The sequence below is a fragment of the Centropristis striata genome, chromosome 24 (assembly GCF_030273125.1).
Source record: "Centropristis striata isolate RG_2023a ecotype Rhode Island chromosome 24, C.striata_1.0, whole genome shotgun sequence".
NCBI lineage: Eukaryota > Metazoa > Chordata > Actinopteri > Perciformes > Serranidae > Centropristis > Centropristis striata.
Window position 1 is genome coordinate 105,609 of NC_081540.1, and position 13,807 is coordinate 119,415.

Consider the following 13,807-nt stretch of genomic DNA (forward strand, 5'->3'; position numbering starts at 1 on the left):
CAGGGGTCAGAGGTCAGGGGTCAGGGGGCGTACCGGGCGTCAGGACCACCACCGACATGGTGATGAGAGAACACACCGCCACGATCACCAGCAGAGAGATGGCGATGCCCTTCCAGTTCCTCTGAGGAGGGCTGACGTCCACAAACTCCTAAACACACAAACAAACAAACAGTCAGTGTTGTTGTTGTTTACCACCAACAGCTCAGAAACAAACAAACAGTCTGCAGGACTCGGGCTGTTCTCTGTCCAACAGACGGACAGAAGCAGATCAGGAGTCGCTGCTTATTATTATTATTATCATCATTATTATTATTATTATTGTTGTGAGTGTCCTTGTTTGTGTGGGGTGGCGCCCTCTGGTGGCCGCAGTAAGAACAGCAGCTCCCAGCAGGAGATCAGGTATAAGGAGCAACACAGTCCGCTGATCTGTTAACAACAACTCAACATGTCTTTAAGTCACGTATGAAAGATAACTCTCCTCTCGCTGCTCCTGGTAAATAAAACTCGTTTGGTTTTGAATCTAATATCTGGAGTAAAGTTCCTCAGATCCCCTTCAGTCTCTCAAACACAGAGTGAATATAAAGAGATATAAAGATATAAAGAGCTGGTGGTCGGCTGCAGGATCGCCCATTTCAATCACGCTGATTTTTGTTCCAGTGTTAATTTTTCAGAGCTAACAGTCCTAACAAAGCTAACAGAGCTAACAAAGCTAACAGTCCTAACAGAGTTAACAAAGCTAACAGTCCTAACAGAGCTAACAAAGCTAACAGAGCTAACAGAGCTAACAAAGCTAACAAAGCTAACAGTCCTAACAGAGTTAACAAAGCTAACAGTCCTAACAGAGCTAACAAAGCTAACAGTCCTAACAGAGCTAACAAAGCTATCAGTCCTAACAGAGCTAACAAAGCTAACAGTCCTAACAGAGTTAACAAAGCTAACAGTCCTAACAGAGCTAACAAAGCTAACAGTCCTAACAGAGTTAACAAAGCTAACAGTCCTAACAGAGCTAACAAAGCTAACAGTCCTAACAGAGCTAACAAAGCTAACAGTCCTAACAGAGCTAACAAAGCTAACAGTCCTAACAGAGTTAACAAAGCTAACAGTCCTAACAGAGCTAACAAAGCTAACAGTCCTAACAGAGCTAACAAAGCTAACAGTCCTAACAGAGCTAACAGAGCTAACAAAGCTAACAGTCCTAACAGAGCTAACAGTCCTAACAGAGCTAACAAAGCTAACAGTCCTAACAGAGCTAACAGTCCTAACAGAGCTAACAGTCCTAACAGAGCTAACAGTCCTAAAGGAGCTAACAGAGCTAACAGTCCTAACAGAGCTAACAGTCCTAAAGGAGCTAACAGAGCTAACAAAGCTAACAGTCCTAAAGGAGCTAACAGAGCTAACAACAGAAACTGTGGGGAGGCCAACAGTGAAAGCTTGTTACACTTCTGCAACACACACTGAGTCAGCGGCTATTATCTGACATAAACATCAATGCAGACACACACACACACCAATGTGTTGTTGTTTGTCAACAAAAAGCAGAGAAGCTGTTTACAAACACACCGAGGGACTAATAATAATGATGTAATAATAATGGTACACTGGCCCTTTAAATCACAACAACATCATATACACACTCACTATATATCTATATATATATTATACATATACATATTATCATAATCAGGAGAAGAGACACAGAATGTGTCAGAAAAATGACAATCAAATGTTCACACACACACACACACACACACACACACACACACACACACACACAGTCAGCAGCAGGAAGAGCATCTTCACACATCACAGAGCTAATTCTGTGTGTGTGTGTGTGTAACTAGAGAGGACTGAGAGGGAAATACAGAAATTTTCACATAAATAAACACATAATAATATTAATATATATTAATAATATTAATATATATTAATATTATTATATAAATAGATAGATAATAGATATATTAATCCATATATTAATATAATAATCTAGTTATGTGTTTCATGATGAATTACTATTACAGTTAATATAATAAAATACTGATGAAGGCCACACACACACACACACACACACACACACACACACACACACCTGCTGAAACACACACCTGCTGAAACACACACCTGCTGGTCTCTGAGGACAGTTGAGATCATTAAACTCTGTCTGTGTTCAGATTATTTCTGAGTATTAAAGATGTTCAGCAACAATAAATTACATCACTGAACACACACACACACACACACACACACACATTTAATACACATAATATTAATATTGAACCATGTTAAATATATTTATATTAATCTATAAACAGTTCTACGTCAGTCTGTCCAACACGTCTCTGATGCTGTATTAATAAAATAATAACCGCCTCTCTCTGAGCTCTGTCCCTGGTTCTGGTCCTGTCCCCTGGTCCTGGTTCTGGTTCTGGTCCTGGTCCTGTCCCCTGGTCCTGGTTCTGGTTCTGGTCCTGTCCCCTGGTCCTGGTTCTGGTTCTGGTCCTGGTTCTGGTTGTGTCTCTGTCTCTGTCCCTGGTCCTGGTTCTGTTTGTGTCCCTGGTTCTGTCCCTGTCTCTGTCCCTGTTTCTGTCCCCTGGTTCTGGTTCTAACCCTGGTTCTGGTCCTGTCTCTGTCTCTGTCCCCTGGTTCTGGTTCTAACCCTGGTCCTGGTTCTGTCTCTGTCCCTGGTTCTGGTTCTAACCCTGGTTCTGGTCCTGTCTCTGTCCCTGGTTCTGGTTCTGTCTCTGTCCCTGGTCCTGGTCTTGTGTCCTACCTCGTCCTGCTGGCCCTCTTTGGGCTTCTTGTTCGGGTCTTTGGCCGCCGTCATGATCCGGATCCTGGTCTGTGTAGTCCGGCTGGTGGAGCGAGTCTCCCGGTAATCATCCCGGAGCGTCGGCTCGGTATTTAGACCAGCGGGAAGCTACCGGGACTCACCACCGGCACGACTTCCGGCCCAGACTTTCACAATAAAGCGCAGCGTGTCTATTTCTGGTAAAGTCCACGTCTCTATTTAATATTATTAATCTATTAATCTGCTCCTGAGTGATGTTTTCTTTAGGAGAATATCATCAGAGACATTAAAGGCCCATTAAATAATACATTAATATTTGATCATTTTTTTGTGATAGGCTTTTATTTTCTTATTAATTTACACATCCGGTGTCACCTTCTATATTTGTGGCTCAGTAAAAGTAGTTTTAACAGGATTAATGTCCACAGAAACACTTAAAATAAAGACAGTTAATGAACAAACTGTTAATTAAGAAAGTATCAGCTGTGTTTATGTTTTATTAAGATACTGGATCATTTCTGGTGTTTTAGTCTCAGATAATACATCAAAGGGTATTTTAACTAAAGGTATAAAAGGACAATATTTCCAGTCACATTGATATTATTTATACATTATTATTATTATTATTATTATTATTAATAATAATAATAATAATAATAATAATAATGGTTAGATAAAAACAGTCCCATTTAATTAAAGTCGCAACAGGAAATTATAACTTATTATCATGTCATTAAAGTGTGTGTAGTTAAATTAATGTGAGCTGCACATGGTTTAATTAAATGATATATTAAAGGGTTAATGTGATGCTCTCTGTGGTATTTATACCACCATGATGTCACCTCTACACCATCACTTCACGCTCCGATCTACACTTACAAGATAATAATAACAATAACAATAGTAATAATAATATAATATCTGCTGTTATATCTGTATGATATAATATATAAAATATAATATTATAATATAAATTTATCTGTATATAAGTTGAGGATTAGAGCTGAAGTCTACTATTATAATATTAATAATAATATTATTATTAATAATAATATATCTGCTGTTATATCTGTATAATATAAAATATAATATAAATGTATCTGTAAATAAGTAGAGGATTGTAGCTGTACTCTCCTGTTATAATATAATAATAATATAATATCTCCTGTTATATATCTGCTGTTATATCTGTATAATATAATATATAAAATATAATATTTATAATATAAATGTATCTGTAAATAAGTAGAGGATTGTAGCTGTACTCTCCTGTTATAATATAATAATAATATAATATCTCCTGTTATATATCTGCTGTTATATCTGTATAATATAATATATAAAATATAAAATATAATATAAATGTATCTGTAAATAAGTAGAGGATTGTAGCTGTACTCTCCTATTATAATATAATAATAATATAATATCTCCTGTTATATATCTGCTGTTTTCTCCTCAGAGGACGAATTGATCAGGAAGCAGCTGTCCGTCCTGCTGCCAAGAGACACGATGCAAACTGAGACGTGTCCCACAGAGACACACCCCGAGGGGACAGACGTCCTCACAAGTCCACAAATAAAGACAAACCAGCCCAAAGACACTCGCTGCTCAGAGGGTCAGCACTTCTGGGGACCAAACGCTCCACCAGGACAGAGAGGACAGATAGGACAGGAACCTGGTTCTGGTCCAGGTTGGTCTGAGACCAGCAGAGACTGGGTCCCCCTCTGGAACCAGAACTCAGACCTGGTCCCAGACCAGTTTACTTTAGTCTGTCCTGCCTGGAGCTGCTCACTGTTTATAAGGTTTATAATCTACTGCTGAAGGAACGACAATAACAACAGAATCTGTTAAACTCCAGAACTGAAAATATTCAGAGAAAACAATAAGAGAAGAACAAAGAGAACGTCTCTTCTTCAAGGATTATAAACACGTTCAGAGCAGAAGAATCAGGAAAATGATCAAAGATGCAGAAACACGAGCAGAGAGTTGGATCGATGGAGAACGAGCTGTTTGTCCTGAGGAGGAGAAATAACCAGAAAGAAGGAGAGAGAGAGGAAGAGGAGGAGGAGGAGGAGGAGGAGGAGAGCTGGTGGTGAACTCTCTTCTCCTCTTCTTCATTAAATATTTAACGGTGGAATCAGAGCCGTCTCTCTCTCTCTGACCTCTGAACATCACTGATCCTGCTGCTGCTGCAGCACTGCTGCTACATGCTACATATGCTACCTGCTACATATGCTACATGCTACATATGCTACATGCTAACGTAGTGTTGTCATTAAAGCTCAACACACAGAGTTAATACTGAGGCTGGTTCATTGTCTCTGATTCAAACTGTTTCTTTCTCATTTTCTCCTCTAATATTAAAGAGCTTTGCTCTAAAAGTCAAACCTGCCAACAGCTCGAGGTTTCTCTTCCTGGAACCTTTACTGACAGAAGAGCCTTTGTTGGCCAGAATCAGAGAAACATTGTTGGAATTGAGCTGCCAACCTTATTTTGAATGGAAATAAAATAGCCTACTGAATCTAAATGAGTCTACCGACATGATTTATTAATATGATTCTGGAGTTTGTAATGAAAGCTAGTCTAGCTGGGAAACTCAAAACTAGACTTGAAGTTGGCAAAATGTTTAGGTTATAAGGCTTTTTAAGATGTTTATAAGCTATGATGCACATTTTAGTTGACTAATACGCTCATGGAAAAATTATCAGACCATTGAATTATTAAGAGCTGATATCTAGATTTTACATGGTTTATTCATCATGATTTTGGTTTCGATCAATAAAACCATGTTAAATGATATCAGCTCTTAAATTAAACTCTTATCAGCTGTTTGTGTTGTTATCATTATATTTGTCCAAACAAATGTTCCTTTAGTTGAACCAGACATTAAAATAAACAAGAAACTGAAGAAAACAAGGAGGTCTAATCATTTTTCCATGACTGTATATAAAAATAAACGCTTTATTGCCGAATACATACAAACATTTTTACAACTGAAGATTATAAATTGCTTTGGGCCGACACCAATAATAAATTAACATTAAAAGAGCCTGAAGAGCCTCAGGAGGCCTCGTCTAGCTCACATTTTACCTTCAGCCAGACTCAAACAGCTGGTATTAGACTGAAGCCTTCAGCAGCCAGGAGCCTCCTCCTCCTCCTCTCCTCCTCCTCCTCCTCCTCTCCTCCTCCTCCTCCTCCTCCTCCCCCTCCCCCTCCTCCTCCCCCTCCCCCTCCTCCTCCTCCCCCTCCTCCTCCTCCTCCTCCTCCCCCCTCCTCCTCCTCCTCCTCAGCAGTTAATGAGGCTGAGGGACACCTGGGAGCAGGTGAATGTGATTAACCTGCAGCAGGTCTCTGGGTGGAGCCACCAGGTTCTGCTGGTGTTTCTCAGATAAAGAAGCTCCTCGTGGCTCAAACTGACCCAGACGTCCTGATAAGACACGTCCTGATAAAACTCTTCATTACTTTACTTTCTCTGCTGGAGCAGAAACTTTCTGTTGCCTTCAGGCCACGTTGCTGCTGGATGGATGGAAAGTCAAGGAAGGAACCAGGACCAGGATCCTCCAGAGTCCTTCAGAGACCAGGATCCTCCAGAGGACAGAGTCTTTAAGAGACCAGGAGCCTCCAGAGGAAGGATCCAGGACCAGGATCCTCCAGAGTCCTTCAGAGACCAGGATCCTCCAGAGGACAGAGTCCTTCAGAGACCAGGACCCTCCAGAGGACAGAGTCCTTCAGAGACCAGGAGCCTCCAGAGGAAGGATCCAGGACCAGGACCCTCCAGAGTCCTTCAGAGACCAGGATCCTCCAGAGGACAGAGTCCTTCAGAGGCCAGGATCCTCCAGAGGACAAAGTCCTTCGGAGACCAGGACCCTCCAGAGGACAGAGTCCTTCAGAGACCAGGATCCTCCAGAGGACAGAGTCCTTCAGAGACCAGGATCCTCCAGAGGACAGAGTCCTTCAGAGACCAGGATCCTCCAGAGGACAGAGTCCTTCAGAGTCCAGGATCCTCCAGAGGACAGAGTCCTTCAGAGACCAGGATCCTCCAGAGGACAGAGTCCTTCAGAGACCAGGATCCTCCAGAGGACAGAGTCCTTCAGAGACCAGGATCCTTCAGAGACCAGGATCCTCCGGAGGACAGAGTCCTTCAGAGACCAGGATCCTCCGGAGGACAGAGTCCTTCAGAGACCAGGATCCTCCAGAGGACAGAGTCCTTCAGAGGACAGAGTCCTTCAGAGACCAGGATCCTCCAGAGGACAGAGTCCTTCAGAGGACAGAGTCCTTCAGAGGACAGAGTCCTTCAGAGACCAGGATCCTCCAGAGGACAGAGTCCTTCAGAGTCCAGGATCCTCCAGAGGACAGAGTCCTTCAGAGTCCAGGATCCTCCAGAGGACAGAGTCCTTCAGAGGCCAGGATCCTCCAGAGGACAGAGTCCTTCAGAGTCCAGGATCCTCCAGAGGACAGAGTCCTTCAGAGACCAGGATCCTCCAGAGGACAGAGTCCTTCAGAGTCCAGGATCCTCCAGAGGACAGAGTCCTTCAGAGACCAGGATCCTCCAGAGGACAGAGTCCTTCAGAGACCAGGATCCTCCAGAGGAGGATCTTCCGACTACCCATAATGCCTTGCGCTCACCGGTCTCCCGGGAGATTTAAAAATGGCGAGCCTAGAAACAGCGACGCTGTCTCATAAACAAATGACATTTGTTTGGACAAATATAACAACAAAAACAGCTAATGAGAGTTTAATTTAAGAGCTGATATCTAGACATTTAACACGGTTTTATTGATCATGATTTTGGTTATTATCAATAAAACTATGTTAAATGTCTAGATATCAGCTCTTAAATTAAACTCTTATCAGGTATTTTTGTTATCATTTTATTTGTCCAAACAAATGTCCCTTTAGTTGTACCAGACATTAAAATGAACAAGAAATGAAAGAAAACAAGGTCTGATGATTTTTTCCATGACTGTATGCAACCATCCTGAATAAATCAAATGGCTGAGCTGTGTGAAGTGTTTCAGATGTTTTTAATTAACAGGTTCCTGTAGAAACCAATAAGTGAAGCAGAAAGCGGTTTGTTTTCTTCCAGTTTGTGAAAAAGAAATAAAAGTCTTTCCTCCAGTCTCAGAGAGAGTAAAGTGACTGTAAATGATCCAGATGAAAACACGGTTCATAGGAATCTATAAAGAGACGATCAGTGTGTGGGAGTCAGAGCAGCTGGCACATGAAAACATTAGTCATCTCCATAATCACACACACATATTTAAATTTATACAAAAACCCACAGAAACTAGAGAGGACGCTCGCTGCATCACAATAAAGAGATAAACAGGCTGTTTACTCCAGCGAGTCCTGGAAAAACTCAGAACGCCACCATTACATCACCCAACATATGGATTATATATATATATATATATATATATATATATATATATACACTCTAAATAATGGCTGTGAAATCTCCAGTTATTTACTGTATTATTTACTGTATTATTTACTGTACAGTTATTTATTGTATTATTATTATTATTGACTTTTACAGTTTAGCGCTGTATAATTTACAATAAAAATCTGTCCTTGTGACAAAATCACAGTAGTTAAAGTGTAGAAAAAACACAGTAGACATTATGAAAAGTAAACTACTGTATTATTACATTTTTATCATAATTTTGATCAAAATCAGTCCTATATAAATGCTATTGGAAATCAATTGTAAAACAGTAAATGTTTAATCTTAAATCTGTAAATCTTTAGTGTATAGAGTAATTACTTAATTAGTTATTTCTATAAAAATTAATGATGAAATTATTAAATTAAGAGAATTGTTTATTGTGCCGTATTGCCATATACCGTACCATTAAAAATGTTTAACAGTTTTTTTATTTTTACAGGAAGTAAACCAGTACTGTGAATAAAACTAAAATCACGGTGTTTGTTTTTTATTTTACATTATAAAAAAACAGTACTGTAAATAAAACAGTAAGTTACTTGTTAATTGCTGGCAATAAGTTACTGTAAAAATCACAGTAAATTCTTTACAGTGTACATACACACTGTAAAGAATTTACTGTTGTTTTTATGGTAAAAACCAGCAGCTGTGGTTGCCAGAACTTTACCGTAATAAATACGGTGCAACTTTTTCTAAAATTACGGTAAAATGATATTAGCACTGTTGATTTCATGTTTAAGATTGACATATGATTCCATGTTTTACCGTAAAAAAAATCGTTTTTCCATCAAAAGAAACGCTGTTCTGCCATATAATTGACAAGAAAATACTTTAAAAATGCTGCATAAATTAAAGATTTTACCATTAAATATTACAGTATATTTCTGTTAGAGATATGGTGTTTAGTACATTTAACAGTGAGAAAAAGTATTTTTACAAAAAATAAATGCAAACATGACGGCTTGTATATATATGACAGTATATTTTTGTTACACACACGGTGCCAGAGTATTTTACAGTGGAGTAATTTATTTTAAAAATAAAACAAAAACTGTAAAAAATACAGTTCTGGCTGAAATTAACATTTACAGTGTTTCATTGTTACTGAAACTGAATTAACCCATTTATACACACACACACACACACACATATATATATATATATATATATATATATATATATACAGTAAGCTAAAGCAGGTGTCTTTAAGTGAACCTGCAGGTGGTTTGAGTGATTTTCTCCTGCTGTGGACTGAGTCAGTGGGCTGCAGAGTGAAGCTCCACTCCCTCGACCCAGAAACAAGTAGGTCATGATGACTGACCCAATAACCACGAGGCCTGGAGACACACTGCTCAGGTCTGGAGGGTTTACTGGGACGTCTGGAGGGTTTACGGGGACGTCTGGGCCTGAGGAGACTCCTGACTCTCAGACTTCCTCATCAGAGGGACGGTAGGCAGGTGTTTTCTCACACAGCCTGCATATTAATGATTTAATAAAATAAAAATAACTTTTTCTCCTCCAGAGTCTCTGAGCTGAAATGATTCATTCAAACTAAAGATCATCATTACAAACTGAGGCTCCGTTTAGTTTACTGGATTTATTTTTATTTAGTGCCTTTCGTTTAGACGGTGACGGTGTTTTTGGGGCTTAAAAAGGGTAAAATGTGCCTCCAGAGTGTAAAAGTGTAATCCTCTCCTCCGTAGCGTGTCGTCTACACTGACAAGACACAAAACTCTGATCTGATCTGCTCACGTCACGTATGTGTTTACGTCACATACATGCTCCAGGACAGGAAATAAAGAAACGTGGGATTATTTCCATGGTGGGACCTTCAAGCTGCTCTGGCAGCTCTAATAAACTTACAGGAGTCTTTCCACCAAATGTCCAGGATATGTACAGATAGTATTAGTGAACAGAGAAGGATCTGGAATTACCTCCATCACATTCTGGATGCAGCGATTGGTGGGAGGAGCCAGACGGCTGTGAACGAGACCTGGGAGATCTAGTGATGGAGGAGAACTTTGTGGAAGGAGTAGCTGATGGAAATGCGTGGCGTGAAAACTTCCACATGCCCAAAGATGCTCTTATGGCTTTAAGTGATGCCGCCTGGCTTTTGCATCTTCTGTTCAGACCGTCGCCATGGAAACGGAGTCTTACAGACAAAACATGCCATTCACTAAGAGGAAAATCAGCGGAGCAGAAGTTTGAGCCAACTGAAGGTATCAGGACCAGAACAGATCACGGAGATCTGACACCATCTCTTCTATGGAACTATCTTTTTATTTTTATTTTTTACAGGTAATTTGAGTCTGATTGACTTCATCATGGGCTCATAACTCCATTATTTCATTAATAAAGTTTATTTTTGAGCCTCACTGACACACAACAACAGTTTGACACAGTTTGAGTCCCAGAGGACGTGTTTCTGTTTCGTTCCCTCCCGGGACTCTCTGCTCCATCCATCCAACATGTCTCAGTCTGTCCAACATGTCTCAGTCTGTCCAACATGTCTCCATCCATCCAACATGTCTCAGTCTGTCCAACATGTCTCAGTCTGTCCATCATGTCTCCATCCATCCAACATGTCTCAGTCTGTCCATCATGTCTCCATCCATCCAACATGTCTCAGTCTGTCCAACAGGTCTCCATCCATCCAACATGTCTCAGTCTGTCCATCATGTCTCCATCCATCCAACATGTCTCAGTCTGTCCATCATGTCTCCATCCATCCAACATGTCTCAGTCTGTCCATCATGTCTCCATCCATCCAACATGTCTCAGTCTGTCCATCATGTCTCCATCCATCCAACATGTCTCAGTCTGTCCAACAGGTCTCAGTCTGTCCATCATGTCTCCATCCATCCATCATGTCTCAGTCTGTCCAACATGTCTCAGTCTGTCCATCATGTCTCCATCCATCCATCCATCCATCATGTCTCAGTCTGTCCATCATGTCTCAGTCTGTCTCTGGGACTCTCTCCCTGTTATAAAGGAACCTTTAGGATGCTTTAGTTTAAATCTTGAACCTGCTGATCCACCTGTCAAACATCAGTCTGTCCATCATGTCTCAGTCTGTCCAACATGTCTCAGTCTGTCCATCATGTCTCAGTCTGTCCAACATGTCTCAGTCTGTCCATCATGTCTCCATCCATCCATCATGTCTCAGTCTGTCCAACATGTCTCAGTCTGTCCAACAGGTCTCAGTCTGTCCAACAGGTCTCAGTCTGTCCAACATGTCTCAGTCTGTCCAACATGTCTCCATCCGTCCATCATGTCTCAGTCTGTCCAACATGTCTCAGTCTGTCCATCATGTCTCAGTCTGTCTCTGGGACTCTCTCCCTGTTATAAAGGAACCTTTAGGATGCTTTAGTTTAAATATTGAACCTGCTGATCCACCTGTCAAACATCAGTCTGTCCATCATGTCTCAGTCTGTCCATCATGTCTCAGTCTGTCCAACATGTCTCAGTCTGTCCATCATGTCTCAGTCTGTCCAACATGTCTCAGTCTGTCCATCATGTCTCCATCCATCCATCATGTCTCAGTCTGTCCAACATGTCTCAGTCTGTCCAACAGGTCTCAGTCTGTCCATCATGTCTCCATCCATCTATCATGTCTCAGTCTGTCCAACATGTCTCAGTCTGTCCAACATGTCTCCATCTGTCCATCATGTCTCAGTCTGTCCAACATGTCTCAGTCTGTCCATCATGTCTCAGTCTGTCTCTGGGACTCTCTCCCTGTTATAAAGGAACCTTTAGGATGCTTTAGTTTAAATCTTGAACCTGCTGATTCACCTGTCAAACATCAGTCTGTCCATCATGTCTCAGTCTGTCCATCATGTCTCAGTCTGTCCAACATGTCTCAGTCTGTCCATCATGTCTCCATCGATCCATCATGTCTCAGTCTGTCCAACATGTCTCAGTCTGTCCATCATGTCTCAGTCTGTCCAACATGTCTCAGTCTGTCCATCATGTCTCAGTCTGTCCAACATGGCTCAGTCTGTCCATCATGTCTCAGTCTGTCTCTGGGACTCTCTCCCTGTTATAAAGGAACCTTTAGGATGCTTTAGTTTAAATATTGAACCTGCTGATCCACCTGTCAAACATCAGTCTGTCCAACATGTCTCAGTCTGTCCATCATGTCTCAGTCTGTCCATCATATAAATGAGACGTCTCACCTCGGGGTACCTGAGCTCTGGATCCATCATGATGACGTCTCTCAGTCAAAACATCCAAACGTGAAGCATCAAAACTCCTTAACAAGGCAGATGTCCAAAAACTATAAGAACTGCATTCTGTCTGCTGAGCTACAGAAGACGGTAAGACGGTAAGACAGTAAGACGGTGAGACGGTAAGACGGTGAGACGGTAAGACGTGTCCTCTGGAGCTCCGTCCACCGTCTGTCTGTGTCTCTGGGTCCTTCAGTAAACAGACGGCTGACACACATGCACGCTGTTCTCATTTTACTACTTTAAATGGTGTCATTCATGAGTAAAAATCAGTCAACCCAGTTCCGTCGCCATCGTTAGTCTCATTATGTGTGTCGGGGGAAACTGAGGCCCAGCGAGCTGGATTCAGACATGTTCTGTCTCAGAAGGACTAAAGTTAGCTTCAACATCTGACAACAACTAAAGTTAGCTTCAACTTCTGACAACAACTAAAGTTAGCTTCAACTTCTGACAACAACTAAAGTTAGCTTCAACTTCTGACAACAACTAAAGTTAGGTTCAACATCTGACAACAACTAAAGTTAGCTTCAACTTCTGACAACAACTAAAGTTAGCTTCAACATGTATGGACTCCAATATTAATAATAATACACTAACTAATGTTACTGATTTACACATATTACATAGAGAGCAGAGGGGCTCCCGAGATCTGGACAGGCTGGTAGTGGTTTTAGATCTCCCACCTGAACCACAGAACAGCGTCTCAGGGCCTTCATTACAGAGCAAGGTTATTATCGTGAACGAAAACTAACGGAATAACTAAAACTAGAATTGAAAAAACATTTTCGTTTACTGAAATAAAAACACGTTTTTTAAGAAACGATAGCTAACTGAAACTGTATTTTGTGGATACAAAACTAACTAAAATTATAGTGAAAATGTCTTTAGTTTTCGTCTTTGTCATTTTTTTTCCATATGTAAACCTTATTGGTTGATATGAAATCCATTTCATCTATCTGGTTTTATGACTTAATAAACTTATTTGGGCTGAGGTGGATCAGACAAAGGAAATAATTTCGTCCTGCTACTAGTCCTACAACTTGAAGAGTTGCAGGACAAATTATATATCAAAACGTGCGGTTTGATCAGGATCGGTGTGCTATTACTTTTCTCCATGGAATGCGACTTATGTCGCAAAAAACTGCCCAAAATTTTGCATTGAAGTGAATGGGAATAACACAAACAGAGTTATTCTGTTCTGCAGAATCAGTTTTTAAAGATACATATTTGATGGTCTTGAGGTGTATGTGTATATGTGAACTATGAACCTTAACAGCACGTTCTACGTAACAGACAGATTGTGTTTAGAAAGCAAAACCAGTGTCACCGGTCAATCTGACTGTA

The 13,807-nt window shown here is 40.7% G+C and overlaps 1 protein-coding gene across 3 annotated transcripts in view; it reads right to left on the reverse strand.

Moving 5' to 3' along the window:
* LOC131962688 (inactive dipeptidyl peptidase 10-like) overlaps positions 1 to 13,807 on the reverse strand; it is a 70,425-nt gene that overhangs the window by 33,347 nt on the left and 23,271 nt on the right. For 2 of the 3 annotated variants that reach the window (XM_059327680.1, XM_059327678.1), the window contains exon 2: positions 34 to 148. In XM_059327680.1, coding sequence (XP_059183663.1) covers positions 34 to 148 — 115 coding nt within the window. Of the gene's footprint in view, positions 1 to 33; positions 149 to 2,770; positions 3,369 to 13,807 lie in introns of those variants that run through there. The other variant, XM_059327679.1, reaches the window with a different exon arrangement.